Source organism: Danio aesculapii, chromosome 12, assembly GCF_903798145.1.
Source record: "Danio aesculapii chromosome 12, fDanAes4.1, whole genome shotgun sequence".
Taxonomy (NCBI): domain Eukaryota; kingdom Metazoa; phylum Chordata; class Actinopteri; order Cypriniformes; family Danionidae; genus Danio; species Danio aesculapii.
In genome coordinates, this window is record NC_079446.1 from 8,652,104 (window position 1) to 8,669,203 (window position 17,100).

At 34.8% G+C, this 17,100-nt stretch overlaps 1 protein-coding gene across 1 annotated transcript in view; it reads right to left on the bottom strand.

Moving 5' to 3' along the window:
* Nucleotides 1-934: 934 nt before the first annotated feature.
* Nucleotides 935-17,100, bottom strand: part of ccdc6b (coiled-coil domain containing 6b) — a 33,284-nt gene continuing 17,118 nt past the window's right edge. The window contains exons 6-9 of the mRNA XM_056469818.1: nucleotides 13,731-13,887; nucleotides 10,391-10,491; nucleotides 7,651-7,772; nucleotides 935-2,481 (exon numbers count right to left, since the gene is read on the bottom strand). Of these exons, the coding sequence (XP_056325793.1) occupies nucleotides 2,329-2,481; nucleotides 7,651-7,772; nucleotides 10,391-10,491; nucleotides 13,731-13,887 (533 nt within the window). The 3' untranslated portion in view covers nucleotides 935-2,328. The remainder of the gene's footprint in view (nucleotides 2,482-7,650; nucleotides 7,773-10,390; nucleotides 10,492-13,730; nucleotides 13,888-17,100) is intronic.

Here is a 17,100-nt window from a genome sequence, read left to right on the forward strand (position 1 = left end):
TATTATGCATTTTTGAGGGAAAAAGCCTTAAGTTATACTAAATTATAAGAAATGTATTTTGATGTATGTTATTCTATAGGTCTGATAACATTTATTCTTGATTTAAACTTAAAATGTACATTTCTAATTCATAAACTGACAACTGGTAAAGACAAACAAATGTCATCTAAACCAGTAACTTAATGTGCAGGTCATATTTCAATTCTAAATCAATGTGAATGCACTGAAAATAACTGCAATTTAGCAGTTTTCTGTATTTTATTCATATTTCTTTTCTCATTAATGAACAATTTTGAGTTGCATTATGTGACCTTAATGTTTCTTCCAACAACTTTTAACCTTAAAGTTTTAAAAAGTGACTTTTATGAACATTTTTAATAGTTTAAAGTGATATATTGTCTGGGTTGGCCTTGTATATTACAGTAATAAACTGTACTGCTAGTAGATTTTGTCATTTTACAAACTTTATATATTATTTCTGATACATTATATTATTTCAAACTACTAAAATGTCAATAAAAGTCACTTTGTTAAACTTTAGAATAGAATTTTCAACATTAAAAGTCGACAGAGCAGAGAACAAGGTCCCATAATGCTAATCAAAACCGTAAATACCTAGAAAACACTCGTGAATCACTGAATACAAATATTTTTTACAGTGTATATTGTATATCTATTATGTATTTTTCAGGGGAAAAAAGCTACAAAGTAATACTAAAATATAAGAAACATGTATTGATGTTCTATAGGTCTGACAACATTTAATTGCAATTTCAACTCAAAATGTACATGTCTCTAATTCATAAAATGACAACTGGTCAAAGTAACAAATGTTTTTATTTATCCAAATATTGCTTTCTTAAATCTTTTTTGTACTAAAACATTGATATTGACTGGTCTTAAAATGAATATAAATATACCTGAAAAAAAAAAAAAAACACTTTCGTTAATCTGACCAATAGTCATTTTATACTTTAAATGAGAAACAACTTTACATTATTAATCTTAGAATGTGATTAGCAGTTTTTCAGGAAAAAAATCCAAACATTTTACTTGAGTAAATCTAGAAATCCTGAAAATTTCCGAAATTGTTTCTCAACTTTTTTTTAATTATCATTATTTACAGTTGCTAACAGACTTTTGAGGGAGAAATATGCCCTAGTGATCTCAAACTCAATTCCTGGAGGGCTGCAGCTCTGCACAGTTCAGCTTTAACCCCGTTCAAACACAGCTGATCCAACTAAACAAGGTGTTCAGGACTACTCTTGAACACCTTGATTAGTTAGATCAGCTGTGTTTGATAAAGGTTGGAGCAAAACTGCAGAGCTGCGATCCTCCAGCAATAGTTTGAGACCCTAGACCAGTGTTTCCCAACCCTGTTCCTGGAGCCACACCAACAGTACATATTTTGGATGTCTCCCTTTTCTGACCCATTAACTTCAGGAGCCTCTTCTGATGTTGTGATAAGTTGATTCCGGTGTGTTTGATGAGGGAGAGGTTGAAAATGTGTACTGTTGGTGTGCCTTCAGGAACAGGGTTGGGAAACACTGCCCTAGACCATTGTTTCTCGACCACATTCCTGGAGGACCACCAGCTCTGCACATGTCCCTGGCTCCTAACCAAACACACCTGATTAAGACCATCAGCTTATTAGCAAAGACTGAAAGACTGGCAATGGGTGTGACAGACAAAGGAGACATCCAAAACATGCAGTGTTGGTGGTCCTGCAGGAACGTGGTTGAGAAACACTGCCTTAGACATTTCTTTGCGAGATTCAGTATTTTCAGCATGATTAGCATACTTTACAGCTTTGCTTTTTAAATGTTTATGAGGCATCTATAAAACACATATTTGCTATACAAGCGGAATTTTGTTCTATTCTCATTCTGAGAAAATTGATTATTAATAATATAACCAAAAAATATCCAAGCACATATTAGAGTTTAATCTCTAAACGCTTTTACTGCAATTTTAACTTGTGGCTTTCAGTCTGATTGACACTTTTAAAGTGTTTGAACATGAGAAAATATCCAACTATAAAAAAATATCTCACGCACATTATTTCCTTCGTAGTATTTTTAGTATTTTAAAGCAACTTCTAAGAGATTGCTTGGGTGTAAATCATTTGACACACACTTAAAGAGTACCAAGTACCTGCTAAAAGTGTGCTATACTGTAGATTCCCTCTTGCCTTAAGTGGATCTCAAGCACAAAATATGAACAGCACGGATGAATGGCTTGAGTTAGAGATGATGATATTAACATTTGGCTCTGGGATATTACAGTGAAGCAGCTCTGTTTCGAGTCCTTTTCTGATGCCGCAATGGTTTAAGGCTGCTGTGGAGCATTGTGGGAGGACGCTGGATGTGCGATGGGTGGAGGAGGTGGCGGTGGCTGGACACCAGCTTGTGTGTTGGGGGAAGGTGGAGGCGTAGGCCGCTTGAATTTGTCTGGACTGTTGCTTCGCCTTGGAGAAGGTCTCTGCAAAGGAAGAGAAAAGACAAATTAGTAAAATAAATAATCTGAAAATGGGATCTGATTTAACGTTTTAAATGTACTTATTTTCATGCCATGTCAGCAACCAAGGCTATTTTCATGGGAAGAACATTTTCATAATAAATATACAATTAAAAAAACAAATGAATAATTAAATGGAATACGATTTTTAGAGTTAATACATGATACAAATTTTACTTGTTAATCATGTCACTTTGCTTTAAATGAGCTGAAGAGAGTTAATTTTATAAAAAGAGCCTTCTCGATTCATTAAAAGCAGGACAATCCAGTAGAATGGGTTTCACTGTAAGAGGAATTGTGCCGAACAAAGACTGAGTGGGGTTTTACCTTTAAGGAAAAAAGTCATGGATTATTCTTGTATGTCCAATACAACATCTGGTAAAAATCACTTGATCAAATCTAGTCCTAAAACTCGATTATAACTTATAATTTTTCAATGCATCCCACTCCTCTGGCTACTTATTTAAAACGTAAACACTGACAAAAAGTAAAGGGGTCTGATAAAACTGAACTAACACGTTTCCTCAGATAATGCTTCAGTTATTCTTCTACATTTGTCATTTTGAAACGCACATCATTTGCTATTTTTACACCTGGCATTCACGTTCCTCTCATAGAACATTGTTGCATTTCAATAGAACCAAAACCAGGTGTGGCTGCACAGTCACTGCCTGATTGGTTCTTCTGGTACAGAGGGGTGAGAGGATCAAAAAATAAATAAATAATAAATAAAAATTGTAAAAGAAAAATAAGTAAATTAGTGAGTAAATGAATACATTTATTTATTTACTTATTTACTCATTTATTTATTCTCTTATTTATTTATTTACGTATTTATTTACCCATTTACTCTCTTATTTATTTACTTATTGTATTTATTCATTTACTTAATTTATGCACTTATTTACTTATTAATTTATTCTCTAATTATTTTCTTTTAATTTCTTTTCTTTTAGTTTACTTATTATTGTATTTATTTACTTATTTAGGCACTTATTTCATTATTAATGTATTTATTTATTTATTTAATTATTGTGTTCATTTACTTGTTCATTTACTTATGTACTTATTTGCTTAAGTAAATAAATAAACAAGCAAATAACTAAGTAAATGTATTTACTTGTATTATATTTTTGCCACAGCTCTACTTGTTAAACTAACATACATGAATTTGCAATTTAAATGGCCAGTTGTACAGTCTGTGCTGGTCACACATCTCAACTGCCAAATGATGTTTATTTCTGTGGATATCGGAACACGAGTGATTTTTTTTAATTTTTTATTTTTACATTAAATGTTTACAGATGCAACATTTGGTTGCTAAACTATTATGAAAACAATATTTGCTCCAACTAATAGATGCTTGGTTAGTTTTAAATAAAGAAATAAAGATGTTTTAAATAAAATAAAAATGTCTAGTTTACTATATCTCATTCAATGTCAAAATGAATGTTATTACAATTTGCTTGGGTTATCAATTGTATATAGAGATATTTTCAGATTTTTATCTAATTTTCCTCCGAATAATGTCATTATTAAAAGGATTTAACAAAATTAAATCTCTTTTCCCTCAATACCAGACATGTTTATGATAAACACTTCAATATTTTGTTGGATTTAATCAATCGTATACATACATTTTCAGAATTTTTACTCATTTACCTCTGAATATTGCTAAAATAAAAAATAAAAAAATTACGACCAAATTAAATGACTTCTCACTTCATGCAATTTAATGCTAGATATGTTTATGATACTCAAATATTCTTTTTTATTTTTTTTTTACTATAATTATATAGCACTTAAATGTTTATATTTTTATTATACAGGAATAATTTAAATGTTTTGATACCAACTTAATGTGTAAATGCTACAAAGTGTGTACTGTGATTTTGTAGCTACTGACATATATTTTAGCTGTGTAGCGTTGATCTTTTCTGAAACATGGCAGAAACTACAAGATCACTTTTGAACCTGGCATTATAAACAGTTTGTAAAGCTCAATCTCATTACTTGGATTCTAAACTACTTTCTATAAACTGCTGACACTTTAGCTTTAATGAGCTACAATTATCTTTTGTGCAGGTTATGTAACAATAAATAAGTTATGTAATCTTAGATCAAGTGGAAGAACAGGCTGGTTTCTGCAGATGGCAAACATTTGAAATGTAACCCGACTGACCTTTCACACATTATAAACACAATAAATCAAGATAAAGACCCGCATAGAAACGGTGCTGATCGTATCTGCAGAAAACAGTCCTAACTGAACTATTTCTATGAAGACATATGTTATGATGCAGTCCGTGTCATTTCAGTCAAATTTAGCAAGCTAATAAAATAAACTATTAACTGTGACATTAATAGCAACATGAATGAACTCATGAAACTCAGCCAAATTACCGTATTAAATTTGTTTTTAAGAACTAAAAAAAAATTGTTTGGGCCTGCTATGTAATGTTTATTCCTTATTAACCTGTATGTTATACACTACCTCAAGTTTTAAGAACAAAAAAATAATAACTTGACTTGATCATTTGGTATCAGAAGTGGCTTATATTAAAGGTAACTTATTTTTCCAAAATAAAATATGATCATGCCTTGATTTTTTTAATTATTTAATTAGGACAGTAAAGTCTGACTTTGCTTGGACAAAAGTCTTGTCACTTAACAGAAATAATGTACAGTATAAAATATAAAGTCATGGTGCAGTGAAAAAATAATTAATATTGTGTATGGCTCCCATGAGCTTGGAGGACTGCATCCATACATCTCTGCAATGACTCAAATCACTTATTAATGAAGTCATCTGGAATGGCAAAGAAAGCTATCTTGCAGGACTCCAGAGTTCATCAAGATTCTTTGGATTCATCCAAAGCAATTCATCTGGATTCATCTGCAATGCCTCCTCCATCTTACCTCAGACATACTCAATAATGTTTATTTCTGGTGACTGGGCTGGCCAATCCTAGAGCATCTTGACCTTCTTTGCTTTCAGGAACTTTGATGAGAAGGAGCGCTGTCATGCTGAAGAATTTGCCCTCTCCTGTGGTTTATAATGTCATGGGCAGCACAAATGTCTCAATACCTCAGGCTGTTGATGTTGCCATCCACTCTGCAGATCTCTAGCATACCCCTTTACTGACTGTAACCCCAAACTATGATTTTTCCTTCACCAAACTTGACTGATTTCTGTGAGAATCTTGGGTCCATGCGGGTTCCAATAGGTCTTCTGCACTATTTGTGATGATTGGGATGCAGTTCAACAGATGATTCAAAAGGAAAAATCTACCTTCTGCCACTTTTCCAAATGATCAACTAAAAGTCAAGTCATTATTCGTTGCTCTTACAACTGGGATCGACAAGTTCAACACTGGGTTTGGTTTAATGGCCGGAAAAAAGTAGGTCCATGCTTAAATTTATTTTTAAAAATCAATTTTCAAATTATTTTAAAATATCATTACATTTTAATTTAAATCAATTAAAATTTTGAAAAGAGAGCAGCCAAAATATTTTAAGATACATGTCATGAGTGAACCATTGCTGTAAAAGTGTTTATTTTTGGCAGCAGTGCAGAAAAACATTACCAGTCGTTTCTTTACTAATGTAAACTTTTTAAAAGACATTCATCATTTAGCAACATTAGTAAACGTGCACAGTCCACTGCTATTGAATACATCACCGAATACAAGTACACCTTTTGAGAACCAGGGAGGGTAACTAAAAGGTTGCTTAACAGATAACACAGACAGGCATTATTCCAGAGAGGAATCATATGCAATTCTTAATTAAAATAAATAAAATTATATCAGCTAATCAGTCACCTTGCTTTCCAAGATATCGGCATCAGCCTCCAAAAAAACCCATATCAAGTACTCAACCTTTTCAAACTTTTGGCCATGTTTGTTTTCAGTTAAATTCTCAGATTATGTGATTTTGAGACATTGGGCATGGCTAAAATACTTAACCACGCCCTTTCAACTGTCAGTTTTGACAAGAAACAGAAATGGTGAGGAGGCATCTGTTCAGTGGTGATAACTCTTCTAAAACCAATTTCCCGATCTTTCTGAATGAAACTTTACCACACTCATTCAGAAAAAACAAGCCACGCCCACCATTTTCTCATTTAATATTCCGTTTCTCTGCATCATACGAAAAAAATGTATAAACTGTCGCAGCTTCCGGTTCATGTGGACTTAAACTGGATTCTTAAAAATGTACAATGAAAAAAAACTAGCGTAGTGCGCCATCTCCTGTAAAAAATTGAGCTCACGATGCATTCCAAAATCTATTGGTGCGTTCTCACCAGACACGGACGAAGCATCAAGCGAGAGTAATTTACATGTTAAGTCAATGCAAAGACATGATTAGACATCCTGTGGCGCAATTCGTGTGAATGATGCAGCACGAATTGATCTTTTCAGGCATTTAATGCACAAATTGCATGAGTAGAAAAATCTGAATTTTGGCAGACATTTGCGCCGCGTTCACCAATCCGGAGCTTGCTGTAGTATTGGCATGAATATGAAGCAGCACCTGAAGCTGAAGTTGGTGTGCCAAAGGGAAATCAAAAAAAATAAAAAACAGCTCATCAAACGGGCTCAGTTGGAAGTCTTGCTGAAAGTAGCCGTGACCCAGGCACAACTTCTGGAGGAGTTTTTGAACTCACAGAGCTGGGTCCACCTCGGAAGAATCTAACGAATCCAGACACGGCGTCGAATGAATCTATGCCATTTTTCATCCTCCTTGAAGCACATGAAGTACAACTAATTTCTGGATAAAATACATGTTAGTCATTAGCAATAGAACTGGAGTCACCAGGTAGGTAGACGCCCCTCCTATGGTGTGAATCCGCATCCATCATTAAGTGAACTTGACAAACAAATGAAGCAAGTAAATTCACACTCCAATTACGCTCAAATATCGTGATCTATTCCCACAAGCTGCGTCTGGTGTGAACACACTATGAGAATCACAATGCATCAATTTGTCAAAGCGCTAGTAAATATTGTATTGCTGATTAAAGAATCAATTTAAGATTATATCACCACAAGATATCCAAATTACACCTAGTCTACTTTGAGGATTTTAAACTGAAGCATATGCAGAGAGCGCAGATCAGAAGGAACTCACTGCAATGCCGTGCGAGGCTCCCACATGGGTATGCAGGCCGGGTGAGTTGTAGTAGGACATGCCTGCTCTGGTCAGCGTAGTTGGAGGAGTAAAGCCCACTGTGTGACTTGCATACGACAGTCCTGCAGAACCAAACAAATGGAGTACACACAGTCAGCAAATTCAACAACAAGCAAGTTCAATATTAACGCATAAAATATACACCAGTACATTATTGGTGTATAACAATGCAATGGAGGGAGGGTGTAAGTGTGTCTTGTGGTTTACAGTGCATTTCAGGAATAACTGGTTGAAAATATTTGAAAGAACAAAGAACAGTCAGTCTCAAACTGGCCACTGCTTTACACCATTTTCGGGGAATAACAAACCTTTTGTGAGATGAAAAGCCTTAAAATCAATCAACTTTTAACATTAAACACAATATATTAAAACCAGAATTATAATAATCCAGTCCCCATTCGTATTCATTACCCAAAAAAATGCCATTAGGAAATAGGGCTGCTCGATTATGGGAAAATCATAATCACGATTATTTTGATCATAATTGTAATCACGATTATTCAAAACGATATAAAGTCAAAATTATACACCCTCCTGTGAACGTTTTTAGAAATATTTTTCCAATGATGTCTAACAGAGCAAGGAATTTTTCACAGTATTTCCTATAATATTTTTTTCTTCTGGAGAAAGTCTAATTGGTTTTATTTTGGCTTGATTAAAAGCAGGTTTAAATATTTTGAAAGCAATTTTAAGGTCAATATTATTAGCCCCTTTTAGCAATATTTGTTTTGGATTGTCTACAGAAAAAAACACACTGTTATACAATGACTTGCCTAATTGCTTGTATCTTGAGGAATATCTAGTCAAGTATTATTTACGGTCATCATAGCAAAGATAAAAAAAAAAAAATCAGTTATATGAAATGATTTATTAAATCTATTATGTTTAGAAATGTGTTGAAAAAAAAATTTTTTATTGAACAGAAATAAAAGGGGAAAGGGTCGCTAATAATTCAGGAGGGCAAATAATTCTGCCTTCAACTGTATATAGACACAGTTATTTTCCTCCCTGTAAATACAAAATACAAGAAAAAAACTTTAATTATAGCTACAAAAGTCCTTCAGTCAAGAGCAGTGAGTGATTTTGTCCTTTTGTTGCTTGATAAATGATAAAAACAGTCGGCAGCAGTAATATTGTGCGCTGTCACTTTAAGAGCAGTTCTGTTCTGATTTATGGTTTCACTTTGACGCGTCTTTTCATTCTCAACTCGTTTGTTTATTACATCAATGAGGGTTAATATGAATAATCCCTAAACACTGCGCTTTAACACAAATTTGCATGTATTTGACCATTAAAGCGCTCGCATTACGATGACTTTAGATGCGTGTGCTCTGCTCGTCTCTGAGGCTGAGCGCGCACACACACAACAGCATGCGATCTCTTTTGCGCTTTTAAAAACATGAATGATTCACATGTACATCAATGAATGATGCGCATCCCGTGCTGCATAAGTTACATTACAGTACATGCTTTTAGTCATTTTTACATGAAACTAAGCAACAAATGTGTACAACTGGAAAGGGGGCGGTATATGATGCAATAATTGTTTTATCTCGATTTATATTTTTTTATAATCATTAGAAGCCAAAATCGAAACTGAATTTTCGATTAGCTGCACAGCCCTATTAGGATATTATTCACGAATCTCACCTTTAATGCTCCACTGAAGAGTCATACTGACAAGTAAATGACAAAATCTTAATTTTGGGTTTAAAAAAAATAAATAAATAATTAATTTCACTTAATTATTTATCCCACAGATTTACATACATTATCTTTGTCAGTTCATTAACTGTATCTTCGTCATTTCAATCTTTGTCAGCATATACGTACTATTTTCAATGAACTTCAACCTTACAACTGCCTTACCTCCAAAGAATGCATGCCTTCATTTTAGCATGTTTTACTGTTTAGATTGCAACATTCACAATGACTATGCATGCAGTTCTTTTTTCGGTTATTTGCTAGTCAATTAATCATCCTGTATATCTGCTCTACTTTGGAAAGGAATGCTAGACAGACCTGTTTTTAGGGACAGGTGTAAGCCGAACCTGACCTCAGTCTAATAATATTTACTAGCTCTGAATCAATTTATGAACAACCAAAATGATCCTATGTAGAAGTGTAATAAAAAAACAACAACAACAAATTATACAGTATGACAGCCGCAATAGTTCCCTGTTTGAGTTTATGTCTAGTAATTCTATATATAATATGGCTAGGAAATATCACACAAGCATGCAAACGTGATACTATTTTTTCAAAACAGTTCAATAATTGTAGATTTTACTTGAAAACATAAAAGTGTAAAAATAAAAACATGCTAAATTTTGACTATTGTACTGTAAAAATCACAAAAATAGGTTAAGATATATTTTTGGACTCTATATTATCTGTTTAAACTGTGTGTGTATCATTTTTAGGTACCGGAAACTGTATGACCTGTAATCAAGAATAACTTAAAATTGGTTTAAAATCATTCATTCATTAATTTTCCTTCGGCTTAGTCCCTTATTTATCAGGGGTCGCCACGGTGCAATGAACCGCCAACTTATCCAGCATATGTTTTACACAGCGGATGGCCTTCCAGCCGCAACCCAGTACTGGGAAGCTGGTTTAAAATAATTAGGTGAATTAAGAATGCTGCATGATGTTTTTCATTCAAGTAGACATGGTGTACCTGGTGAGATGGGTCTGCTGGAGGATGGGGATGGGCTGTAGGGAATGGGGCTGGATACAGTTCGGGGGCGCAGGCCTTGAGCAGACATCTCATTGAAGTACCTGCATAATAATAGGTACAGGTTAGGGCTGCACAACATATCATTTCAGCATAAATATCGCAATGTGGCGCTGTAGTCACATCGCAGGAAGCGCAGTGCTGAGTTTATATGTTGGGATTAAGTTGAGCAGGAGCCACAGATCAGAACAAGATTTTTGGAGTCACCGCAGAGTTCAATTCACTCATAATGGAGTGAAAGTGTATCATGCATATGTTTTTAAGGCCTCTGACTGCGTAAGCAAAGATTTTAAAGTATTCCGGCACATGAAATTATACTGTCTGTAACTATACGAAGATGTAGTTATTGAATTATTTATACAATGAAGACTATACAGTGTTTGATTGTACAAATAACTACATCTTGTTGTACAGTCACTGTTGTTAGTGTTTGTACATTTGATTATTCTGTACCTGAATAATTTGACATAAAATATTTCACTTCTATCTTCCCAATAATATTCTACAACAATCCCATTAATCTTCCAGAATAATGCCAAATAAGTCAATACATTAATTAATTCTTTCCAAAGAGACCTATTCAAGCTATCTGGTGAAATTGTATTCATCGCAATGTCCAACTTTTCCAACATTGTGCAGCCCTAGTCCAGGTTCAAATGTTTACCAATGAAATGAACTGATAAAACACACAACGTCAAGTGAAGTAGTAGGTGTTGCATGAGGTGTACACCATTAACCAATTAAATTTCTTCTTTTGTTTTTTTGTGGTAATTTGCTGACAGTGGTTACATATTTAAAAAATATGAGTGTGTTTTGTGCTGGTATTTCGGCTGGTTTAGTCCTGTTGTGAACAGCTGATTCCCAAAGTTTGTTTATTGTACATATTTGGTGTAGTGGTTAGTTCACAGCAGTGACAGAAATTAATTAAAGGAACACTTTTTGTTTTTTAAAAATACACTAACTTTACAACTTCCCTAGAGTTAAACAGTTCTATAAGTTTTTAATCCATTTAGCCAATCACCGGGTCTGGCGAGTAAACTTTTGGCCTAACATGAATAATTGAATCAGACCATTATAATGAAATTAAATACAATTAAAATAACAAGACACAACAAGCGGTCAGCAAGTAAATTTAAAAGTCAACTAAACGATACTGATGCTGCTAATCATGAATGAAAATAACTTTTTTTGTAGGCAATATTTTTACAATTTATATTTCATTTAGATTTTCTTCATAGTTTTACAATGGCTGAAACCAAAATTACAATTCCTTATTTTCTTTGAAGCAGAAATCTTTTTTTCATCAGCATGCAAACACTTGCAATACTATGTCAGTCTTCAGTCTGTTCACAGAAACATCCATTTCAAAAGACATTAGTTTTGCAATTATCCTAAAAATACAACAACAAAAATGCTTGCATTTGTGATATTCCTTGGAAATATATAATATAGAACTATATCATATAAGGCCTGTACTGATGCATATTTTTATAATTGTAATTAGCATTTTAAATTATAACATGCGTGAAAGCATGGACTATTCTTATCAAAGTTTGGGAAATTATAATGTCAGCTTTCACTTCATTCAAACAACCCTGAGATTATTGTAAATTGCACAGCTTAATGGGGCGTTCACACTTGAGACGTGAACATTTTGAGTTTACTCGCTTCATTCACTCGTTAAATTCGCTTCACAATAGACACAGATTCGCAAAGGTGGGGCATCTGCGGTCTCACCGGTGACTCTTGTTTCATTGTTAAATGGCTAACATGAATTTTATGGCCCGTTTCCACTGAGTGGTACGGTACAGTTTGGTACAGTACGTTTTATGGCCGTTTCCACTGTCAAAGGAAACCTAAAAGCGAACCGCAGCGCACCACTGTTTGGTCAAAAATTTGGTCAAAGGGTACCTAAAAATGGGTACCAAAATATTTATTTATTTATTTGATATAATTGCAGACATTACAGTAGGCTATTTTGCACTGTCATTGATCTGCATTTATAATCAAATCATGTTCATAGAATGGTTAGTAATGAACATTTATACACAAGTATTTGTGTATAAATTGTGTATAAAGCATCTGTTTTGTGAGAAGTGCTTCTCATATGATATGTGAACGACCCGTATGGCTTTACTTTGACATTTCCTTGAATAAAAATGACGCCATCTGAAACTTTCTGTTGTACACCACGCCCACCAAAAAGGTACCCTTTTGTCAGTGGAAAGGCAAGCCTGGTAAAGGTGACCCATATCAACCCGTACTGTACCACTCAGTGGAAACTGGCCATTATTTAGAGAGTAGCTCTACTTTTAAAAGGCTAAAAAACAGCATAGAATTGTAAGGTGCCGTGTCGGAGTCCACTAGATTCTTTCAGAGGTGCACCCAGCTCTGCGAGTACATCCACTACTCTATAAATTGTTTTTGGATGATGGAGGCTTTCAGGGGTGCTTCTGACTGAGCCAAGCCCAGCTTGATGAGCTGTTGTCCAGTGTCGGCAGGAGGATTCCCCCTCATGACACCAACAACAGGCGATACATCATAATCACGCCCATACTATAGCAAACTTCTGATTTACGTAACTCTGTTAACATGGCGCTAAAGTCTGCTAAAGTTGTAAGTCGCTTAGGACAAAAGCGTCTGCTAAAATGACTAAATGTAAAAGTTCGGGCGATTTGCGAGTGAAGCGTGTCAAATGTGCAAAATGATCAATTCACGTTAATCGTATCATTCACACCACCTCGTTCGCGCAAGCAGCGCCACATCTAGTCGCATCTGATCATTGACTTCAAATGTAAGTAACTCACGATTGATGCTTCATCCAAGTCTGCTGTGAACGCACCATTGGTTTTACACATGATGTTTGGGCTGTGGGTACTAGGGTTGTCACAATACCATAAATTAATGTCATGATACTACACCAGCTGCAGCATCACAATACCAAATAATAGTCATTCATAATTCAAATCTACAAAATGAAGCAAATTGTGCAAAATACTACATTTTATATGTTATAATACTTGCATTTAATTTATAATTGCCTTATTATTGAATTAATTCCATTTATTTGTACAGGCATTCTGCTTTAATGGTATATACTGTGACGTTTGTTGTTATTGCAATAATAATGGGAATGATAATAATAATAATAACAAAATTAATAAAATCACTGATTGATTGAACTGTTAATGATAATACTACAGTTTAAAAACTATAGTATTTTGGAGCCATAGTTTCGCGGTACTACTTTAGTACCAGTAAACAGTGCAACCCTAGTAGATACCTCTCATCATCCATCTCAAGGCTGGACTCGCTCTCGGAGAGCTGTCGGCACAGAGCCTCTCTGCGCTCCACCTCCCTCTGGAGCTTCCTCTGCAGGCGGATGTTCTCCTCCCGCATGTGGCGCTCTTCTTCTATATACTGAGCCCGCTTCTCTGTATCTGAACACACACACACACACACACACACGCACAGCAATTAGGTGAGCTTATCTTTATGGTGACAGTGCATTGGTTTACATGAACCAGGAGATGACTAAATGAGGTCAACATGACATAAAGCATGTGAGACAGTTTGACCAGTTTATGGAGCAGTCATCTGCCATATCAGGCTCGAGCATGTGTAAGCAATTCAGAACAATTAGCTATTTAACATTCATGTACAAAGGATGTCACAGAGGTCGTGCCATGTACAGGGTTTGTACACATTTTTACTACTAAAATTCCAGGACTTTTCCAAAACTTTCAGGTAACTTTCCAAAAAAAAAAAAAAAAAACCCTTCAAATTTAATACAGCATTAAAAAAATGTGACAATCTTTGTAGTTTTTTTATCTGTAAAAAAAGTATCTTGCTGTCTGTGTGAAAATGTTTTTGAAATGTTGACTTAAGTTTTCATAAGACTTATAAGAATAGTACAAATTAGCGTTTAGCACCTACAGTACTAAGTGGTTAGAGATGGTTTCTGGACACCACACTCAAAAATGTAGCTTAAATTACGATGAATGCGAGTGAAAGAGCCAAAGCTGAAACTGCGAGTTGCTTTTTTTTTTTTCCTACACAGAGAACGTCACTTGAAGAGATGAACAGCACAATTATATTTAAAATTTACCCAATATTAAATCACCTCAAACATATTCAAGTAGACCGATTTTCATTCAATTAATTTCCATGTCTTTTCCAAAATATACTGGGTTTGTTTACTTTTCTAAAACTTTTCCAGGCCTAGAAAATGGCTTGTCAAAATTCCAAGACTTTTCCAGGTTTACAGGACTGTATGAACCCTGCATGTAGTTGACAAAGATGAGATTTGCTGAAACTGTAAAAGCTTTGTGATCATGTATAAACATACCTTGTGGCTTTAACATATTTGGTGATGTAATGGTGCATGGACTATCACATAACGGATTAAGATTTAATGCATCACAAATATGAAGTGGGAGAGATTACACTTTTATAAACATACACACGAGCACCAGTCCCCATTGAGTGTGCACTTAAAGCCATGCAGAATACTTAAACTAATGAAAGTGATCATACTGCCATCTAGTGGCCATGAACAGTAGTGGTATCAAAATCAGGGTACAATGTAAAAATGTGGTTTTAAAAGCAACTTTAATGAGAATGTATACATGTGTTTTACAATGTTACAGTCTTAAATCAGATTATTTTAATATGTGGATGTGGTATTAAAAAAAAAAAAAATTATAAATACATTTAAAAACGTACTTTTAAAGATGTTAAGAGTTTTTGTAGAATCTATATTACACATTTCCGTTTCAAGATTCGATTTGATGAATAGAAAGTTTAACTAGCCGGGGCTCACTGGAAATATGTGCTTCAGCCTTAATATCTGCATGACGTATTGCAAGTTGCTCTGGGTTTGATTCATGCTTTCACCCACAGCCAGATGAGAGGTACCCACTAGAGTTGCACTGTTTACCAGTACTAGGGTAATATCGCGATACTATAGACTGATTTCACGCGGCCGCTTTTTTTAAAAGCGAAATCGAGGAAGAAACCCAGAAGTATCGTTGGAAGTTACATAGGAATGTTGTGTACCTGTCTGTATATCTTATCAGCGAAGAGAAAGTGACAAATTTATCATTTCATCGCCTTCCGAGTGACCCAAAGGTCCGTTCTGAATGAATGATGAAAATAAAAAGGGATATCAGAGCTCAAGTTAAAGGAAATGGCACTAGTTAACTAACGTTTTCTTTCCCAAACCCACGTTTTAGATGCCATTTATCAAACTCGAGTTAATGAACTGATTCTTTCACTATATTAGACTTGACACGATATTGAATTAAAAGAAAAAACGTTATTTCCCCCTAACATTTAAGGCACTGTTGATGGCTTTCTTAAAACAGCGCTGATTTGCCATTGTGTTCACGTGCTCAACAGAAATGCTTGTGGTTGGCCGAAAAGGTCATCAGTTCACCCTCTGCTGTTTACTGAACACAAACACAGACGAGCGATATGTTTGATAACTCAACTGATCTTCACGGCTGCATCGTGCTCCAGTATCTGTGTTTGCACTGGGTGAAAAGCTGTAAACTGATGAGCACTGGTAAATACTATGGTAAATCAGTGCTAAATCAGAGATTCTGGAAGTTCTCCTTTGTCAAATGCTAGAGCTATATATTTGTTATAATTCTCTGTAACATAATTAAACTGCAAGCACTTCTTTCTTTGTGCAGTCTCCTTTGGAAGCCCAAATACAGAAACAGAACAGGCTCTGTAGAAATAGCAGCGTTTGGATGCCATTTTTAGTTTTCTCGGCTATAACATTACAGCATCTCTGGCCAAACTCTTTTGCTGCGCGGGGTGGTGAATGCACGTAACCTGAAGCATTTGTGATCTCACTAGCCCGGATGTATTTTTTTGAAGTCCCTAAATTTTGTTCGCTGTAGGCTGTGCTAAACTAACTCTGTAAAAGCCAATATCTCACTTTGCATTGAACTTTGAGCGTATTACACTCAGAGATGTTGTTTATGTTCACAGCTACATTATACATGAAGTTTAAAATATCGTAGTGGACCACCCCTTTAAAAAGTTAACTGGCTAGCCTGCTAATCTGGATTCATGGTACAGGACTGCTATATGAATGGAGGAAAATGTCTTTGACAACATGAAAATTTACTAAAAAGTGCTGAAAAAAATTATTTGAACTGTACAACGTACAAGCTAAAAATAAACATTTATTTTATATCCACAAAGTGTGTAGCCTTTGTTACTCATCTTAATGGGCTTATTTACTTACTAAATAAAAGTATACTTTTATACTTGACCTTTACTTAAGTATACTTCTTTTTCTTAAGGGTGTATTTACTGACTTACCAAGATCAGTCTTGTCCAGCCAGGGGGAGTATTGCTGCTCTGATAGCCAAGTTGGGTCAAAGCTAGAGATTCTTGCAGCCGACACAGAGTACTGATTCTTTGTCATGGTGATCGGCTGATACGGAGTACCGATTCTAATGCTTCAAGCTTTATAATGCATTGAGCACATTTTCCCTCTAAGTTTGAACCTTAAGAGAAGATCTTTACCTAAGAGAATAAATCAAGGATGCTGCATATAATACCATACACACATCTCTTATAACCAGTTAGGTGTGAATGTGTCATGGCCAGAAGCAGCTTTACAGAAAATAATTCAT